The following is a 16,279-nucleotide window of genomic DNA, read 5'->3' as shown; positions in this document are numbered from 1 at the left end:
GGTTAATTCTCAGTTACAAAAGCTTGAAAACGAAACTGAAAGTATTTCAGGACTTCTTTTGAAATTTTGGAAACAAGAAAACCCAAAAGTAATCATGATTGATGAACAGTGCAGAATGATTTTAGTTGAATTGTTTATGGCTGGGTCTGAAACTACAGCTGCAACTATAACTTGGTTTTTTGTTTATCTTTTGCATTGGCCCCATTTTCAAGACATTATTTATAACGAAATTAAACAAGTTGCTGGTGATCGATATCCCACGTTTAGTGATCGCACCTCTATGCCTTTGCTGCAAGCAGCAATACTTGAAACTTTAAGGCTGTCTTCAGTCGTTCCGCTTAATTTATCACACAAAGCAATGAGAAAAGTAAACATTAAAGGATTCGGTATTCCAAAAGACACGATTGTGATAACCAACTTATGGGGCGTTCATCACAATGAAAAATATTGGGAAAACCCTTTTGAATTTAATCCTAAGCGTTGGCTGGATGACAACGGTAAAATTTCAACAACAAAACCATTTGGTTATTTCCCTTTTTCAGCTGGTCCAAGAGTATGCATCGGTGAGTCTTTTGCAAGAATGCAAATGTTTATCATATGTTCTCGATTAATAAAAGACTTTCACTTTGAATTGCCGAGTGGAGAAAAACTTCCGAAACTACAAGGTGACATAGGAATTACACTGACACCATTCCCTTTTAATGTTTTAGTAAGTTTACGGAAAAGAAAATTAGAAGAAAAATGTTTTTAAAAGAAAATTTTTTCTAACAAGTTTTAAGCTGAGATTCTGAAGTTTGTCATTCTCTTAAGTTATGCAAGAAAAGTTAGCGAATTTTCTTTATATTAATTTTTTACTAAAATTTTACTTTTCAAAGCTAGATCGAAGTTTCTATTCAGCTTCAGTAGAATATTTAAATTAGAAATACTTTTCAATATATATGTATATATATATATATAAATATATTTTAATTGATGACTAAAACCTAGCCTTTTTTCTTCTTTTTTCATATTCTCAAAAAATTTTTCGCTACCGAAAAGTTATACACTTTATTCTTGTTTCTCGTTTTCAACGAGTTTGGGAATGTTGGTCTTCTTCTTATGACGGCAACAAGCTGTTGGACAGTAACCATAGCAATCTGTCATGCATGATGGAGGGCAAGCTGTTGAAACACCTAAATGAGAAAACACATCCGCACATGGGTTCGATGTCATACAATCATTTCCAGTACACGGAGAAGACATTTGGTTGCAAGGTACTCCTGGGGCCATTGGCGCTATTCCAGCAGGACCCATTTGATTTCCTGGTTGTTGCAATTGTACCTGTGCTGGATGCTGATATTGAAAGTTTTGCATTGGTAAGGATGATATCTGCGGTGATTGTTGTTGATTTTGGTTAACAATAGGAGATCCTGTATTTAATGCATAGTTGATTGGAGCAGGTGCGCTATTGTGGATTCCTTCAGAAGAAGGTGCTAAAATGAGAATTAATCAACTTTATTTTTTAAATTTCCTTGATCAAAATGCATAACATAAAATAAATATAGTAGATAGAAGATATACACATTTTATATGACATAAATTACGTAAAGATGGTTATCAATAAACACCTTGTTTCGTTCCAGACAGATTTTTTCTATTTCGCGGACCTGTGTTTTGATGGATAGCTGCTCCTGAAACATTAGTTGTTCTTGTAAGTTCAGTGACACCGAATGGTTACCGCCGCCCCGTACAATATATATTTTGTTTTATAGGAGTTTGTATTGCTTCTGTGAAAAGCTTTTCGTTGTGTTTGAAATAAACAAATATGAGTAAATATATGTGTAAATTAAGTGCGTTGTTTTTTAATAAACCGGGCAAAATTTAGGTTTTTTTTACTTCAAAAAAAAAAATATGCGCGTATAAAAAATATATTTTAAAGCAACTTTAAAAAAAAAAAAGAGGAAAAAATAAAATGACGTTTTATTTTTTAACATAGGTTAAGCACCTAATTTAGATTTGGATTCAATATGAGCTTTGCATTTACGGCATTTAACGGGGTGTGACAAAAATTTTGATCTGCATTCCAAATGACAAGGCGAATAGAGAGCATGTGTTTGTATACCTGTGTCGAGTTTTGAATCTAGCGGTGTATCGCGTTGTGGTGTATTACGAGGTGGCAGTGCAACTATCAAAGATAAAAAACTCAAAAATGCATATCGCTGTTTGTGAATATAAACACGAAATTTCACACAAAAATTCTTTTAAAAAAAAATTACCTTTATCTACTTTAGCAACTTTGTTATTTTTCCATTCTTTTTTAACTGCAAAAAAAGATTGACTTTTTTTTAACAACATACCATGTTCTTGCTGATAAATAAGATCGTCAAAAAGAGATAATTAAAAAGAAGAATAGAAAAGGAAATGAATTTTATATTTTAAATCGCTTTTTCTATTTTCTGTCTTAATTCCAGTTCTTATTCTGTGAACCGTAAAAGAAGAGGACCTCAGATAGTTATATGTTTGGCTGAGAAAAAGATGAAGAAAAAAACGATGATGAAAGAGCAGAGAGAAAAAAGCAAAGAGAAAAAAGCGAAAATTTTCTTCGGTTTCGCAGAGAAACTTTTTTCCGCAAAACTATTGTAAAAATGAATTTGGAACTATTAAAAGTGTGTTCAACCTTTTATTTTTTTGTATACGTCATCGTCCATAGGATCCTTTTGAGGACGACGTATTAACAAGCAGTAGTTGTTTTTAACGCAATCGAAGAAGATTTTGATGAGTGGTTAAGTCAAGATACTACTACCTCAACCAGTTTGTACAGCATATAACAAATGAAAAGACTTCAGTAAATAATGAACGAAGAATTCCCTTTTTTAACTTTACTTACTTATTTTCTTAATGGTCTTCTTTTTCTTTTTCTGCACCATCTTTTTATGTGCACTCTTCAAACTGTCTCCTATGAAAAAAAAAAATTACAACACTTTCCTATCACGATGAATGTACTCCATATAATGGTTTGAAAGTTGTTTACCTAAATGCTTTACGAGAGCACCTTTAACTTCGTTCGCAGCTTCTTTAAACTTTGATGCTGTTTGAAAAAATATCAACTGTTAATTATTAACTGTTAAAAGTTCCTTTTAACTCGTCAAGCTTTCAAAAATTTACTTTAGTTAAAAAACACTGAACATATACCCATCTTTTCCTGAAGTAATTTGTTAATGGCTTCTGCAGCTGTCCTTTCTGCCTTGCTTGGTTGGGCTTTTTCTAAAGAGTTATTATCTTTACTCGTTGATTTTTAAAACATATTTGTGTTATTTATCTAATTAATGCATATAGGTAGTTGAAAAATCTTTTCTTACCGCTCAAATCAAGCAAACAGTGGCCTTGTTGCAAAATTGTCAATACTGCAAGCAACAAGCGAAAATCCATGATCTGAAGCAACAATAAAAAAACATTAGACCTAAAGTACCAAATATTCAACCTATGAAGTTTTTATCTGATTTTTTGGATTATTTAAAAATAAAAATATAACTCAATTATTACTTTAAAAAAATTTTTCCCACTGCCGTTTTTGGAGTTCTGAGTTTTTCTTAAATTTTCACAAACTTTAGCCGGTTTCTGCGTCCAAATAAGCACCCTGTAGCGTAAACATTAGTTTTAAAGTTTGTTATTGTGACTTTCAGCATATTTTCGTTTCAAAACACACTTTTGTACCACTAACGCCGAAAAGAGCTGAGTTTCATTGTAATTTTATATCTGAAGAATTTTAACGATTGAATAATTTTTTTTATTAAGTCGACTACCATCAAATTTAAATTTATTTCTGTGTTTTAATCATAAGACTACGGTTTTTCTTTAGAATTTATATGATACTCAGTTATTTTCTTTTATTTCAATTTTTAACAAAGAATTTCTTTATCTTCCTTTGTGCAGAACAAAAACTTAAGTAAATATGAAAACATAAAATAGTTAAGATATTTAATATTTTTAATCATCACTAGAGAAAATAAATATACAGAAAAATAACACAAAGAAAGAAGATAACAACCCATAGGTCAACAGAAAGAAGATAATTTTATTGAAACATTTTTGAAGTACTAAATAGAAGCTTCATTAAATTTGATGTAATAGCGATAAAAATTTTGGTTAGTGATCATAAAAATGTTTTTTTTTTTTTTAAAAACATAAGCACTAAAGCGTTTCGAAACTTTTTTTAAAGTTGTTAAAAAATTTTTACCAAATCTTCCCACATTTGCAAGAGCATGTGATTGATATGGAGTCTCCCATGGTCTTTGCCGGTATTACATACTTCTGGTTTTCATCAGAAGTTATTTTCTCCAGGGTTATTGGCCGTAGTAAGGTGAGAAGTAAATTTGTATTGGTATTGAATAACACCGGACACAATCTTATTAAATCGATTCCCATCAAGAGATAAAGATTGAATAACACTGGACTGTTATTCAACCTTTATAACTTGTTGGTTAAAAAACAAAATATCAACTCTATCAAAAGAGTGATTAAAAAAAAAACCTCTGTAAGGTTTCCAAGCAAACACAACTGAACTAAGTCAAAACAATCCCCATTCTACCCCTCTCTGGCTACGGCTCTCACATACATAATACATACATACATACATACATACATACATACATACATACATACATACATACATACATACATACATACATACATACATACATACATACATACATACATACATACATACATACATACATACATACATACATACATACATACATACATACATACATACATACATACATACATACATACATACATACATACATACATACATACATACATACATACATACATACATACATACATACATACATACATACATACATACATACATACATACATACATACATACATACATACATACATACATACATACATACATACATACATACATACATACATACATACATACATACATACATACATACATACATACATACATACATACATACATACATACATACATACATACATACATACATACATACATACATACATACATACATACATACATACATACATACATACATACATACATGCATACATACATACATACAAAAAAATAGGTCTCTGATTGTTCGCTTGAAAAGATGAAAATACTTTCGACACGGAACCAGTAAATTATCAAATTAAAGTCCTCAATAAAAAAAAAATCATTTAAATTGTTAAACAAAACTCATTAAAGCTCATTCTTCGAACAGTTTTCTTACAAATACTTTTGTTTCCTACTTTCGAAGTTTTAATGTTAAAAGAATTAATGACGCAAAAAAATATGTTACCCAGTTTCAATTAAGATCTAGATAGTTAAATTATCTTTTAAAACGAAAGAAGAACAAAGCACCTCAGAAGAAGAACAAGAAGAAAAACAAGAAGAAAAACAAGAACAAGAACAAGAACAAGAAGAAGAACAAGAACAAAAAGAACAAGAGCAAGCCAGCTCAGACAAAGAGCAAACTCTTATATCCTTTAAATGTATTGTTTAAAGGTGGCTCAAAAGTATTGTTTGATTGGTGGTACATTAAAGAATTAACAAAATAGGAGGTTTGAAGTTTTTATTTCTTTGTTTATAATATTTTCATCGCATTATCATTTATATTGGTCGATTAAACAATTGAGTTTTTCTTTAAGAATATATAGTTTTATCAAAATATTGATGTAAATAAAAGACATTTTTTAGATAATCTTTTTGTCTTGCGGCTACCTTTTTAATTATAATCCAAGTTATAAAAAACAAATATAGCTTTTAATGTCGTTCTTTTCAACGCGTTATCAGTATTTTTTTTTAAATTTAGATTTTAGAGGTAAGATGAAAAGTGATTTGTTTTTAAAGCATGCATTTTTGAGTGATAATTTAGTACCCCCATCAGGGAAACCCGCTTTTTTTATTTTGAATCAACGATTTTTTAGTTTTACTTGTTTAACAAAAGTAAACCAAGGCTTTGATTAAATTAACCGACAATATTTGACAATTTTAAATAATTCCTTGAACTCGGATACCACAGCCAGCGTTTACAAAACTTTCATCAATAAATCCCAAAAATTTTATTTTAATATCCCATCAAAATAATACGAGCTTAAAGAACGTTTATCACCAAGTTTCCTTCTTTCTTGCTCAGTCCAGTCTTTTTTCAACCAGTGCTGTTTCCTGTCTCTTCTGTATCTTTTGCACAAAAAACAGGGTACTGGAATACTCATTTTTATGTCAATACAAGCTGGGCATAGGTGTCCTTGAAAAAAATAGCTTGTTTTAGCTTAATTAACTCCTCGTTATAATGACTATCATTGACTGGATTCTTTGTGTTTATCTCCGACTAAACAGGTGACGTAGTAGATAATGTAAAAAATGTAGATTTCAGGAGTTGGTTGTTTTGAGAAAGGATCATACTTATTCGATACATAAGTAAATTTGGCTTTTTCTTTTTTTACATTTGATTCAAGATAGATTTAAGATACACACAGAGATGAGTTGATGGCTTCTTAAATTAACCTGTATTAGAAATAGTAATTAACTCATGAAGATTTTTGATAAAAATGAAGTCATATTTTAGTATATAAAATCGAAACAAAATTTTTTTTACTTAAATATAAGTTTTAAATAAAAGTTCTTCTTTGTCAAAGTAAGAAGACAATTGTGGTTTTGCAATATCTCATGTTAGTAAAATTTAAAGAATGCCATTTTACAAAAAAAAAGGCTTCGAGCAATTTGTGGAAACTACTTCAAGGTTTTCATTAAGTAGTTTTCCTGTGCTATGTTTTTGTAAATAGCTTTCCTGCGCTGTTATTTTTATGGGCAGATTTTTACATTTTTCATTGTAAGAAAAGTGGAAAAATACTTTCTACATAGGCTTACAAGATTAGACTTTAACATCTACTAAAGAAAATTTTAACACAATTTTAAAACATTCCAAAAAACATGCCAGTGTAACTTAGGAGAAGAATAAACATTTGGCTTTTTGTCTGACGCTCAATCTGTTTACCTTGGACTTCTGTTTAAAAAAAAAATTCTTTGCTTTAAGAATTTATTTTTTATCTTTATTTTTATTTTTTTTAAACTTAATTCAAACAATTTTTAATTAAAGACTCCGTGGGAGAACTGACGAGAGACAGAAATCATCTGTAGGAGTGCATTAGACGAGAGAAAGAAGATGATATCAAAGGCTTAGAGCCTCAAGAACTTAACTGGAATTTTTTTAATTTTCACGTGATTTGATTTTTTAAAAAAATTGTGTGAAGCCCTACTTAGTGTCAAAAAAACGTGTGTCTATAAACTGTTTGATCGAAGCTTATCAAAAATAAACAGTGGTTAGTGGCGATTTCAATCGGTATTAAATTTTGGAAAAAGTACGAAAATAGTTTTTACGTTCTTGAGACCAAAAGCTTTCAGTGTACGTAAATTTTCGGTATACATTAGCCGACTAACATTTCTGGCAAAAGTGCCATAATATGTCTTAGGAAAAAAATTTTTCTTAAAAAAAAAGGGGAGGGGGAATGGCGAAGGAAAAAGACTCAAATAGTCCTTCTCAATAATTTTTTTAAAGTAGGCAACATTTAATTCGGCGATTAAAAGCGATCACTTTAAGTTCGTTTGTAATGCAAACAGTATGTGTTACAAAGAATTCCTAAACATATATCGGAGAAACGCTGACAAGCGTTAGAACAAAGACGTCTCAGTGTTTTATTTAACAATCAAAAAACATAGTATTTGACAGCCATTATCAAAGCTTTGCCGAAGCGGTATCTATCGGTTCCACAGAACGATATACCGGTAAAAAGCGGTAATTAGTTTAGTTTAAAACCAAATAAATAACCGCATTTTTAACATCTGTTATAAAGTAGATGAACCTGGCAGCCAATCACTTTTACAGCAACAAACTGTTTATCCGTCGACCTTCAATTGATTACTTGTAAGTTCTAAAAAGACAAGAGATCTTGTAAAGAACCTTGTTGGTCAAGGTAATGTTAATTCAAAGCATTACTACTTATATATATCTTATAACTTACAACTTGGTCAATTAAATTATTTTGAGTTTTGCGATATTACTACAATTGTGCGATATTACATGAATCATTTTACTTTCAAATAAAATAAAACTGTGGCTAAAAATGCAAGCTGTCTACTCAAACGTCACGTCAAATGGAAATAAAGACTTTTTATAGCTAATTAAAATATTTATTTTCATTCCTTTAACTGACGTTACATTAATTATCGCACATGAGCTTTAGCGGATTTAAAGACGGTAAAACAGACCAAACAGCTGAGCTAATGCCGGTATCTTAATACAGAAGATAGAAAATATTTTTTAAGCCGATGATTTGTTATCCTCTTTGATGCTAAGTATGGGACAACATTTTCTAAGTTTTAAAAAATTAAAGTTTTTAATTACACACGATCTGTTTTGTTATCTGTTCTATTGTTTGCTTTATTGCTTAGTTTGGTTTTTTAGAACATCCATTCTGATTTAGATGAATATTTTATTTTAATAAACAGTCAATTCTCTTTAATGAGAAACGACGAAACCTATTAAAAATTGCAGCGGTTGCGGCTACGGTTGCTTCGGTAGCAGCTTAATCATCTGCAGTGAAGTTTTAACTTTAGGTTATTGTATCAATCGATGCATCGAAGTATTATCATACAATCGGAGTATTGTTTTCAGTTATAGACGCCGTGAATAATAATAAAAAATTTAATATTTCTTTTTCTTGTTAAAAACCAACAGTTACAAAGTTTTTATTTAAAAAAAAATAAAAAAATTTGTAAACTGCAATGGGAAATCTGCTCTGATGAAGCGACAAAAAAAGAGGAACTTTTTTCTTTTTTGACTTTAAACGAAAATGAGAAATAATTTGCTCCAACCTTAAACTTTTTTTTTTTAGATTTTGTTTCTGTTCATATTAAGTTGCTAGAAATAAAAGCTTTTGGCGTCAAAATGGCTGCTTATCAGGATGTGTTAGGATTGATTATAGAAAGATTAGTACACAATACAGTTGAAATTAAATACATAATTTGCAGATCGATGATAAATAACGGTTCTTTACTGAGCATTTTTGAAACTAAAGCATTTGAATAAAAGGATATATTCCAAACAATCTCCCTAAAAAACTTATTGCCGGTGCTCTGATCAATGAAAAAACTTTTATAATGTTCTGCACACTGTGTCACATACTAGAAAGGTAGTTCTTACTAGAGCCGTCTATATTGTTCTCATTTCATCGCATTGCGCAAAGCCAGCAGGATATAATAAAAGCTTAAATCTTATTAGCAAAATGAGGTTGTGTTAATCGCTAGTTGCATTTGGAACAGCACAAAGCGAAGGAAATAATTAGAAAAGGCAACCGTTTGCGATTAAAGATAAAAAACTTTTCAAAGAAGTACAAACTAACGATAAGCTGATCAGGATAAGAAAATGCTGGTTAAACGATTTTATTCTTGAATTTATTCGTCTATCTTTATTCAAGGTGCGTTCTTTTATTTTGTTTTTCATAAAAATAATAATTCTTTAGTGCTTCTTACTTCATGTACTTTAATCACGAAATATGAGTTTATAGTTAAGTTATTTATCGTCAATCAAAAAGACCGAAAAAAATGTAACTATTTTTAAAAAATCCATTGGATGAACAACTTTGAGGATATTTAAAAATTATCAGAAGCAAATTTTTTTTCGCTTAACATTATTAAATAATATGAATCTTTTAGACAAATTAGCTTCATCTAAATATGTTGAAAAAGTTATAGGGTAAATTTCCAACTTATTGTATTAAATACATAGATATTGTTGATTATTTGAGTAAATTGCCTATTTGAGCATATCGTTGGATAGCATTTTTTAAATATATATATATATATATATATATATATATATATATATATATATATATATATATATATATATATATATATATATATATATATATATATATATATATATATATAAGGTTGTGTATATATATATATATATATATATATATATATATATACAACCTTTTTTATTAATGCTGAGAAAACTGTTTGGGCAAAGGAAATTTTGAGTGAAGTTCATTGAAATTCGGTTTCATTCATAAAACATGGTGGTTTACTACTTTAAACAATCTTTTCATAAAACTGAAAAGTGTAGTAAGCAGAAAAGAAAATTGCCAAAAACAAATGATTAAAAGAAGAAAAAGATCAATCATTACAAAAAGAGTATCAAACATTACAAAACATCAAGTTACAAACGAAGAAGAGATTTAGTGATATAGTTAACAATATTACTAAATATAGATTTGACGTCACCAAAACCCATTTTCATAGGCTCACTTTTATACTGCAGTCACTGATGCCGCGGATATAAAATCAATATCGGTAACGTAACCATGGAGGCAATATCCGTACGATTTAGGAGCAATTACATCATTGAACAATTTTTGTTTCTTTATTGTCGTTTTTAGACTTTAGTTATTTTTTAGTTATATTGCGACAAAGATCTCTAAATAACTAGAAAATATCTAAATAACTAGAAAATATCTAAATAACTAGAAAACGTTTTGGAGATGAACTTAATTGATATCTGAAAGTAAAAAAAAGTTTTAAATTATTTTCTTTATTTTTGATTCCTTTATTCTAATACGTTTTTGCTTTAACAGTTTTGTATTTTTCAACATACCTCTTTCATTTTTTCGTGCCCCTTTTTTTGAAGTTCTAGTCTTGTTTAAAATACAAATGCCTTACTATTGTCTCGCTTCGAAAAATATTTAGTGAAACAATTTTTATTTAATGTGGTTCCAGTTTAATTATCCAAGTTTTTTAAAGTATAATTCGTTATTATTGACGTCATTTCTTTTCACTTTTGAGAGTAGATTATTATCCGGATGCTTTGATTACATGATTATAAATTGGCTATTACATTTCCGGAGACATATTAGTTAAACCATGAAGTAAGTAATGCCTCTGTTGTTAAAACCCTTATGTTCAATTCTATCTTTGTAACAATATTATACCGTTTCCCAATGATTTAATTGCAATTCGACGATTCCGGTGAAATGCTCAATTAAGTTTATTGCAAATTAATTAATGGTTTTATTTTGTCAGGGTTTTTCGCTGCCAGTAAGAAAAATATTGCAAAACATCAAAAATTATTTGCAAAAATTATAGTTTGAGGAACATAAGGAAAAGACTCGATACAGGTAATTTACCATAATTATAGGCGAAATTAAAATGAGCAAAGTTCCAGTGGCATAATCAATCTTTGTCTTTTCAAAAATGAAATGAAAAAGCATTTTTTTAATATTTTTAATACTCAACTTTTTTTCTTCGATAAATATATAATTGAAAAGTGATGGTTTTTTTAAACTCTTTGGAGAAAATTTTTCTTTTTTTTAGGTAGTTTTAAAACTAAAATTTTCTTGTTATTAAATAAAACTTTACGATGTTTTGACATTTTTAAAAAACCTAGATATCCTGATAAAATGAGTTGTCAAACGGCAGGGGGGGGGACATATATATAGACAATGTGAAGTTATATGTATAGACTACATGAATTTTAAATAATACTTCTTTAGCTAAAGTTGTTGCAAAAAGGATCAGCATAAAAACTTGTAGTGTAATTTTAAAAATTCCGTTAGCCTCCCTCTTAACTTAATAGAAGAATTTTTTTGATAGTATTCTGGTTATTATACATGTAAGCGCATGCGTGTGACTTAAACGTGAGGTGAATATTTTAGAATTTGAGCATTTTTTAATTTTCTATTATAAAATCACAACTGAGAAAAAAGTGCACATCGCTGATTTTCTCACGATTTTAATGTTAAGGTGTCATATAGCACGGTTAATCTAAGATAAACCTAACAGAGTGTGACAGATGTTTATGTTTGTTCCATTTCAGCAGGATTTGTTTCCAACAATCAATAAATCATATATATTTATACACATATATTTAAAGAGAAGTCATTAGAAAAATATCCATCTAATGCAGGAGGACGAAGAACACACACGTCACGTATGTTTTGCACTTTTCCATAAATAAATCTTGTTGTTGTTTTTAACTTGTTCTCGTTCTTTTTTTAAGTAAAACGTTTGTTTAAATTTTTTTAACGCTGTTATAACGTGTTAGTTTTATGAAGAATTTTTAAAAGAAATATTTTTCTTAGTAGATTTTTTTGAACATGTAAAATGATATTTATCTTTAAAAAGGATGTTGGGGAATCAAAATGTATAATTTTAGTCGTCTGTTTCAATAACATCCAATCGTTTCCAAAACTATAAGTGGGAATTAAAAATCTAAGCTGGTGTTTTCAATTTTTCCACCAGATTTTATGTTATTGCTGAATAAAAAAATATTTGTTTACTTTGTTTTATAAATTTATTTAATCAACTGTATTGATATTTCGTAGATTGAAATGCCGTTAGAATCAAGAACGGGACCGGAGGGACAATCCTCAAGAAAAATTCTTCCTGTTGATGAGGTTAGCTGTCTAAAACTTGATACTAGCCGTGCAATTAGAATTTTAAAATTTTTTCTACTTTTCGTTAATTTTATTTATCATGTTTTTTACAAGGAAACGTCACAAATGATGGAGAAATCTGAAGATATAATGGAAACGCTGAAATATTGCAAGTTCAGTAAAGTTGGTTGCAAGTTTACGGTATATTATTGTGATTTTTGATTTCATTAAATTTATCATTATGCATGGCTGGATCCTGCAGTCATTATAAACTAAAATAATAAGTTTTAATACAAACATTGATACCTGTCTTTTAAATATATTGGTATTGAATTATTTGCTTAAAAAGGCCGCAAGGCACTATGTTATTATAAGTAGAAGTAATTTCAGCATTACTAAAGTTTTTTTTTTTTTTGTAAGGGTTTGTTTCATGTAACTAATTGATTTTACTACACCTTTCATTCATGCAGATCGGTGAGCCAAAATCAGTGTTTAGAACACCTTTCTCTGTTATTACAGCTTTTTTACTTTCACGTACATTTTTTCATATAAATAGTGTTTCTTTCCAACTGGCAAGATGTTGTCTTTAATCTTTAAGGTTTTAATCAAGAATGACATGTTATGTCTTTTGTTTAGGGCAACAGATTTGAAGTGGATTTGCACATGGACATCGCTAGCGAGAAACATCTCGACTATGTTTACAAATCAATCCAAGAAATTAAGAGCGAATATATCAAGAAAGAAAACAAAGTAATCGCGAAGCATGATAACAAGTTAAAAGTTTTACAGGAATACATTTGCAAGCAAAACACTGCCATCAAAGAGCTCCATGACAACAACAGACAACTTGAGTCTTCTGCTAGAGACTTTGAAGTTCAATTGTCCAATATATCAGCAAGTAACAGTAAGCTTGTGGATGAAATGAATCGATTAAAAATACAAACAATAACTTTGCAAGAAGAACTATTAGAACATAAGGATATAAATTTTACTGGGTGTCTCTTGTGGAAAATAACTGAGGTTTCTGTTCATATTACAAATGCGATCAAAAAACAAAATCTTTCAATTTACAGCAAACCGTTTTATACAAGTCGATATGGGTACAAAATTCGAGCTCAACTCTTTTTAAATGGACTTGGCTGTAACACAGGCCAATATGCATCTATATATTTTCATTTGCTACCAACAGATCATGACAGCATTCTGAGTTGGCCATTTAGACACAAAATCTCATTTTCGCTCTTAGATCAATCAGGAGATAAAACTAAAAATATTTCATACGCTTTGTGTCCATCTGCTGATGACAAACAATTCAAACAGCCATCGGTGAATATGAGTGAGGGAAAAGGATTTAACAAGTTCTTCTCTGTTGAAGAACTCAAAAGAGATACTTATGTGAAGCAGGATTGTGTTTATATAAAAATACGCGTACACTGCAAAACGAACAGTACTAATTAAATTAGATAAATAAATGGTTTTAATAAGCCTTTTGACGCGCTAACGCTGAGATGTGATATTCATGTTTCGTTTTTTTCTCAAGAAAGGTATAAAACCAACATTTCAAAGAATTAAATGCTTTATATCATATGTCTCATATTTAATGTTTCATGCATTTTGTGCGTGGTGAACTTTTAGCTGCTCGTCCGCATACTTAAAGTAAGCGGCAAAGCTTGAAAAGGAAAGAAAATGCAAAAAAGAAACACTGACAAAACATGTAACCCATTAAAACTGCGCGAAACGTTGTTTTTGACTGTAGATATCAGATTCCATTTAAATTCTGTGTTTATTTTTACTTTATTTCATGAAGAAGTTAATGTTTAACTAAGCAAACCCGCGTTTAAGTATATTTTATCAACATAGGTAGTAGTTATATAAAATGTATAGGAACATATAATTACATTTATGAATAAGAGTAATGGAGAGTGAAAAGAAATGGACTCCCTCCCCCCTTCCCCGCTACTCCTGTATAAATTAAAGTTCTTGGACCATAAAGTTTTGGACCTGTATAAATGCATACATTATAAGTCCCTTGTAACTACATGTATTACTTCCCTTATAAATACATTATATAAATATATATATATATAATATATATATATATTTAACATATAATATATATACATATTTAATATATAAACATATAAATACATGTATAAGTCCCTTATAAGTTTTCTAAAACGTCCCTGGGTTAGATCACAGGAACTATGAACCTAAAAAGGTGTAAATTTTAACACAAGAAAACAAGGCTTTGTACAAATCACATCAGAGCGAAAACTAAATAATTATCCAAGATGTTAAGATAAATATATTTCAATAAAATATAAAATTGGAATTGGTTTTGAGTATTTCTTGTTCTAATACAAATTATTTTTGTTGATTCCCCTCACTAAGATCATTTCTCACTACCATATCTTTGGAAAACAGGCTTTATAAAAAACGATGTATGTTAACGTACTTTTGTTAAATTTGAGTTGTTAATTAATGAAATCACAAAGAAATTTTGTTTTTATAAACTCTTTGTTCTTCAAAAGCAGCTTATAACCGTTGAAAAAAATTCCTTTAGTGCCTCAGTTATCTCTATTTTATTTTTTACTGAGCCTTTTTTGTTGCTGTTTCCAGGGGATTCAAAGTGGAAGTTTACAGTGGTTTGAAGAAATAGATTCGAATATAATACCTACCCTTACTACCTTCTTAGGATATACACAAGTACTCTATATCTAAATCTATTCGCGGGTTTTTTATGTACCTATGGTATAGCGAAAAACGACATTCAGGGTTTAATCTAATTTATATTTCTAAAGATTTATATATATATATATATATATATATATATATATATATATATATATATATATATATATATATATATATATATATATATATATAAAGATTTACTTATTCTTGTATCCTTAACAATAAGCAAAAAGAAATATAAGGAAACGTTGGCTAGAGCGAATGTTATGCTGCAGAAGAAATATGAAATTTATTCGTTTAAATTTATCGAATCCAAAAAAGTTTTCTTACAACTTGCCAAACTAACAAAATTACTGACAAAAAAAGGACTGGAATGAAATAAAAGCTTATTGCTTTGCACCTGTGATAATGCAAAAAAACTTCATAAAACAAATTTCACACCAAACTTTGAACAAATCTCACAAATATTTTTCTTAAAAATAAAAATAAGTAAAAGATTATTTATTTGTAAAAACCTGAAGTTCGTAAAATTATAACTTTTGCTGATGTTTCGTGCTGCACTAAAAAAACCTTTTCTCAAGCACAATTTTTCTTTTTTAATTCCGTGATTTTTGAGATTTATTTTACGAGCAAAAATTTGATAGATAATTACATTAAAAATAGATGTGGATAATTGCATAGGTGCAGGAATGTGAAGGGCCTAAAGAAACGTGAAGGTGCAAAAGTTGAAAAAATAAACGAAGGAAAAAGTGACCACAACAAACAAGACAAAAGTTGTTGTTTAAAATTTAAAATAAAAAAAATTTAAGAAAGAAAAAATATTTCTGTGCGATCTTAAGAAATTATGTTAATGGAATATTATTAGGTTATAGAGATTATGTTAATAGAATTTTGTGTAACTGAAGGATCAGCATCAAAAGCTTGCAGTGGCTTCTTTTTTAAATAAACATACAAAACTCCTAGCGTTTATAAAAACGTCCAACTTATAAAAACTGAATTAAAATCTAAACATAATTATAATTAAAATTATCTTCCAATCCAACCCAAAAAGAATATTAAAAGTTTGTATTGATAGTAAATTTAATAATCAATTTCAGAAATGGGGAATAGAAAGTTCATGACAATCTGAAAAAGATGATGTACGAGT

The 16,279-nt window shown here is 29.1% G+C and overlaps 3 protein-coding genes across 10 annotated transcripts in view; 2 read left to right on the top strand and 1 right to left on the bottom strand.

The window, feature by feature from the left end:
• The window catches only part of LOC149887036 (cytochrome P450 2U1-like), a 7,688-nt gene extending 6,735 nt beyond the window's left edge, over nt 1–953 (top strand). Inside the window, exon 2 of one of the 2 annotated variants that reach the window (XM_090089886.1) lies at nt 1–953. This exon is cut by the window's left edge and continues 208 nt beyond it. In XM_090089886.1, the coding sequence (XP_089946012.1) occupies nt 1–751 (751 nt within the window). In that variant the 3' untranslated portion in view covers nt 752–953. The other variant, XM_090089885.1, reaches the window with a different exon arrangement.
• Nucleotides 954–986: 33 nt separating this feature from the next.
• On the bottom strand, nt 987–3,616 carry LOC149887035 (uncharacterized). Of its 3 annotated transcripts, none has more exons than XM_090089887.1 (9): nt 3,523–3,616; nt 3,339–3,411; nt 3,172–3,243; nt 3,011–3,067; nt 2,867–2,935; nt 2,256–2,300; nt 1,985–2,164; nt 1,608–1,670; nt 987–1,472 (listed from the first exon to the last, which is right to left on the bottom strand). In XM_090089887.1, the coding sequence occupies exons 2-9, from the start codon at nt 3,406–3,408 to the stop codon at nt 1,048–1,050; spliced, it is 981 nt and encodes a 326-aa protein (XP_089946013.1). In that variant the 5' UTR covers nt 3,409–3,411; nt 3,523–3,616; the 3' UTR covers nt 987–1,047. The 3 variants fall into 3 exon arrangements, with proteins under 3 accessions (XP_089946013.1, XP_089946014.1, XP_089946015.1); XM_090089888.1 differs by having other exon boundaries at nt 2,102–2,164; XM_090089889.1 differs by lacking the exon at nt 1,985–2,164.
• Nucleotides 3,617–7,730: 4,114 nt separating this feature from the next.
• LOC145190790 (TNF receptor-associated factor 3-like) lies at nt 7,731–14,023 on the top strand. Of its 5 annotated transcripts, none has more exons than XM_080067705.2 (5): nt 8,980–9,477; nt 11,883–11,993; nt 12,388–12,459; nt 12,553–12,639; nt 13,075–14,023. In XM_080067705.2, the coding sequence occupies exons 2-5, from the start codon at nt 11,964–11,966 to the stop codon at nt 13,894–13,896; spliced, it is 1,011 nt and encodes a 336-aa protein (XP_079923831.2). In that variant the 5' UTR covers nt 8,980–9,477; nt 11,883–11,963; the 3' UTR covers nt 13,897–14,023. The 5 variants fall into 5 exon arrangements, with proteins under 5 accessions (XP_089946021.1, XP_079923832.2, XP_079923831.2 ...); XM_080067704.2 differs by having other exon boundaries at nt 11,880–11,993; XM_090089894.1 differs by lacking the exon at nt 8,980–9,477 and adding an exon at nt 11,167–11,181 and having other exon boundaries at nt 11,880–11,993.
• Nucleotides 14,024–16,279: the final 2,256 nt, after the last annotated feature.

The sequence above is a fragment of the Hydra viridissima genome, unplaced genomic scaffold, assembly GCF_058129835.1.
Source record: "Hydra viridissima isolate aposymbiotic clone 2 unplaced genomic scaffold, HvirCarnegie_v1 scaffold_6, whole genome shotgun sequence".
In the NCBI taxonomy this organism is placed as follows: domain Eukaryota; kingdom Metazoa; phylum Cnidaria; class Hydrozoa; order Anthoathecata; family Hydridae; genus Hydra; species Hydra viridissima.
Note: the sequence above shows the minus strand (reverse complement) of the source record. Positions and strands in the feature narration are given on the sequence as shown.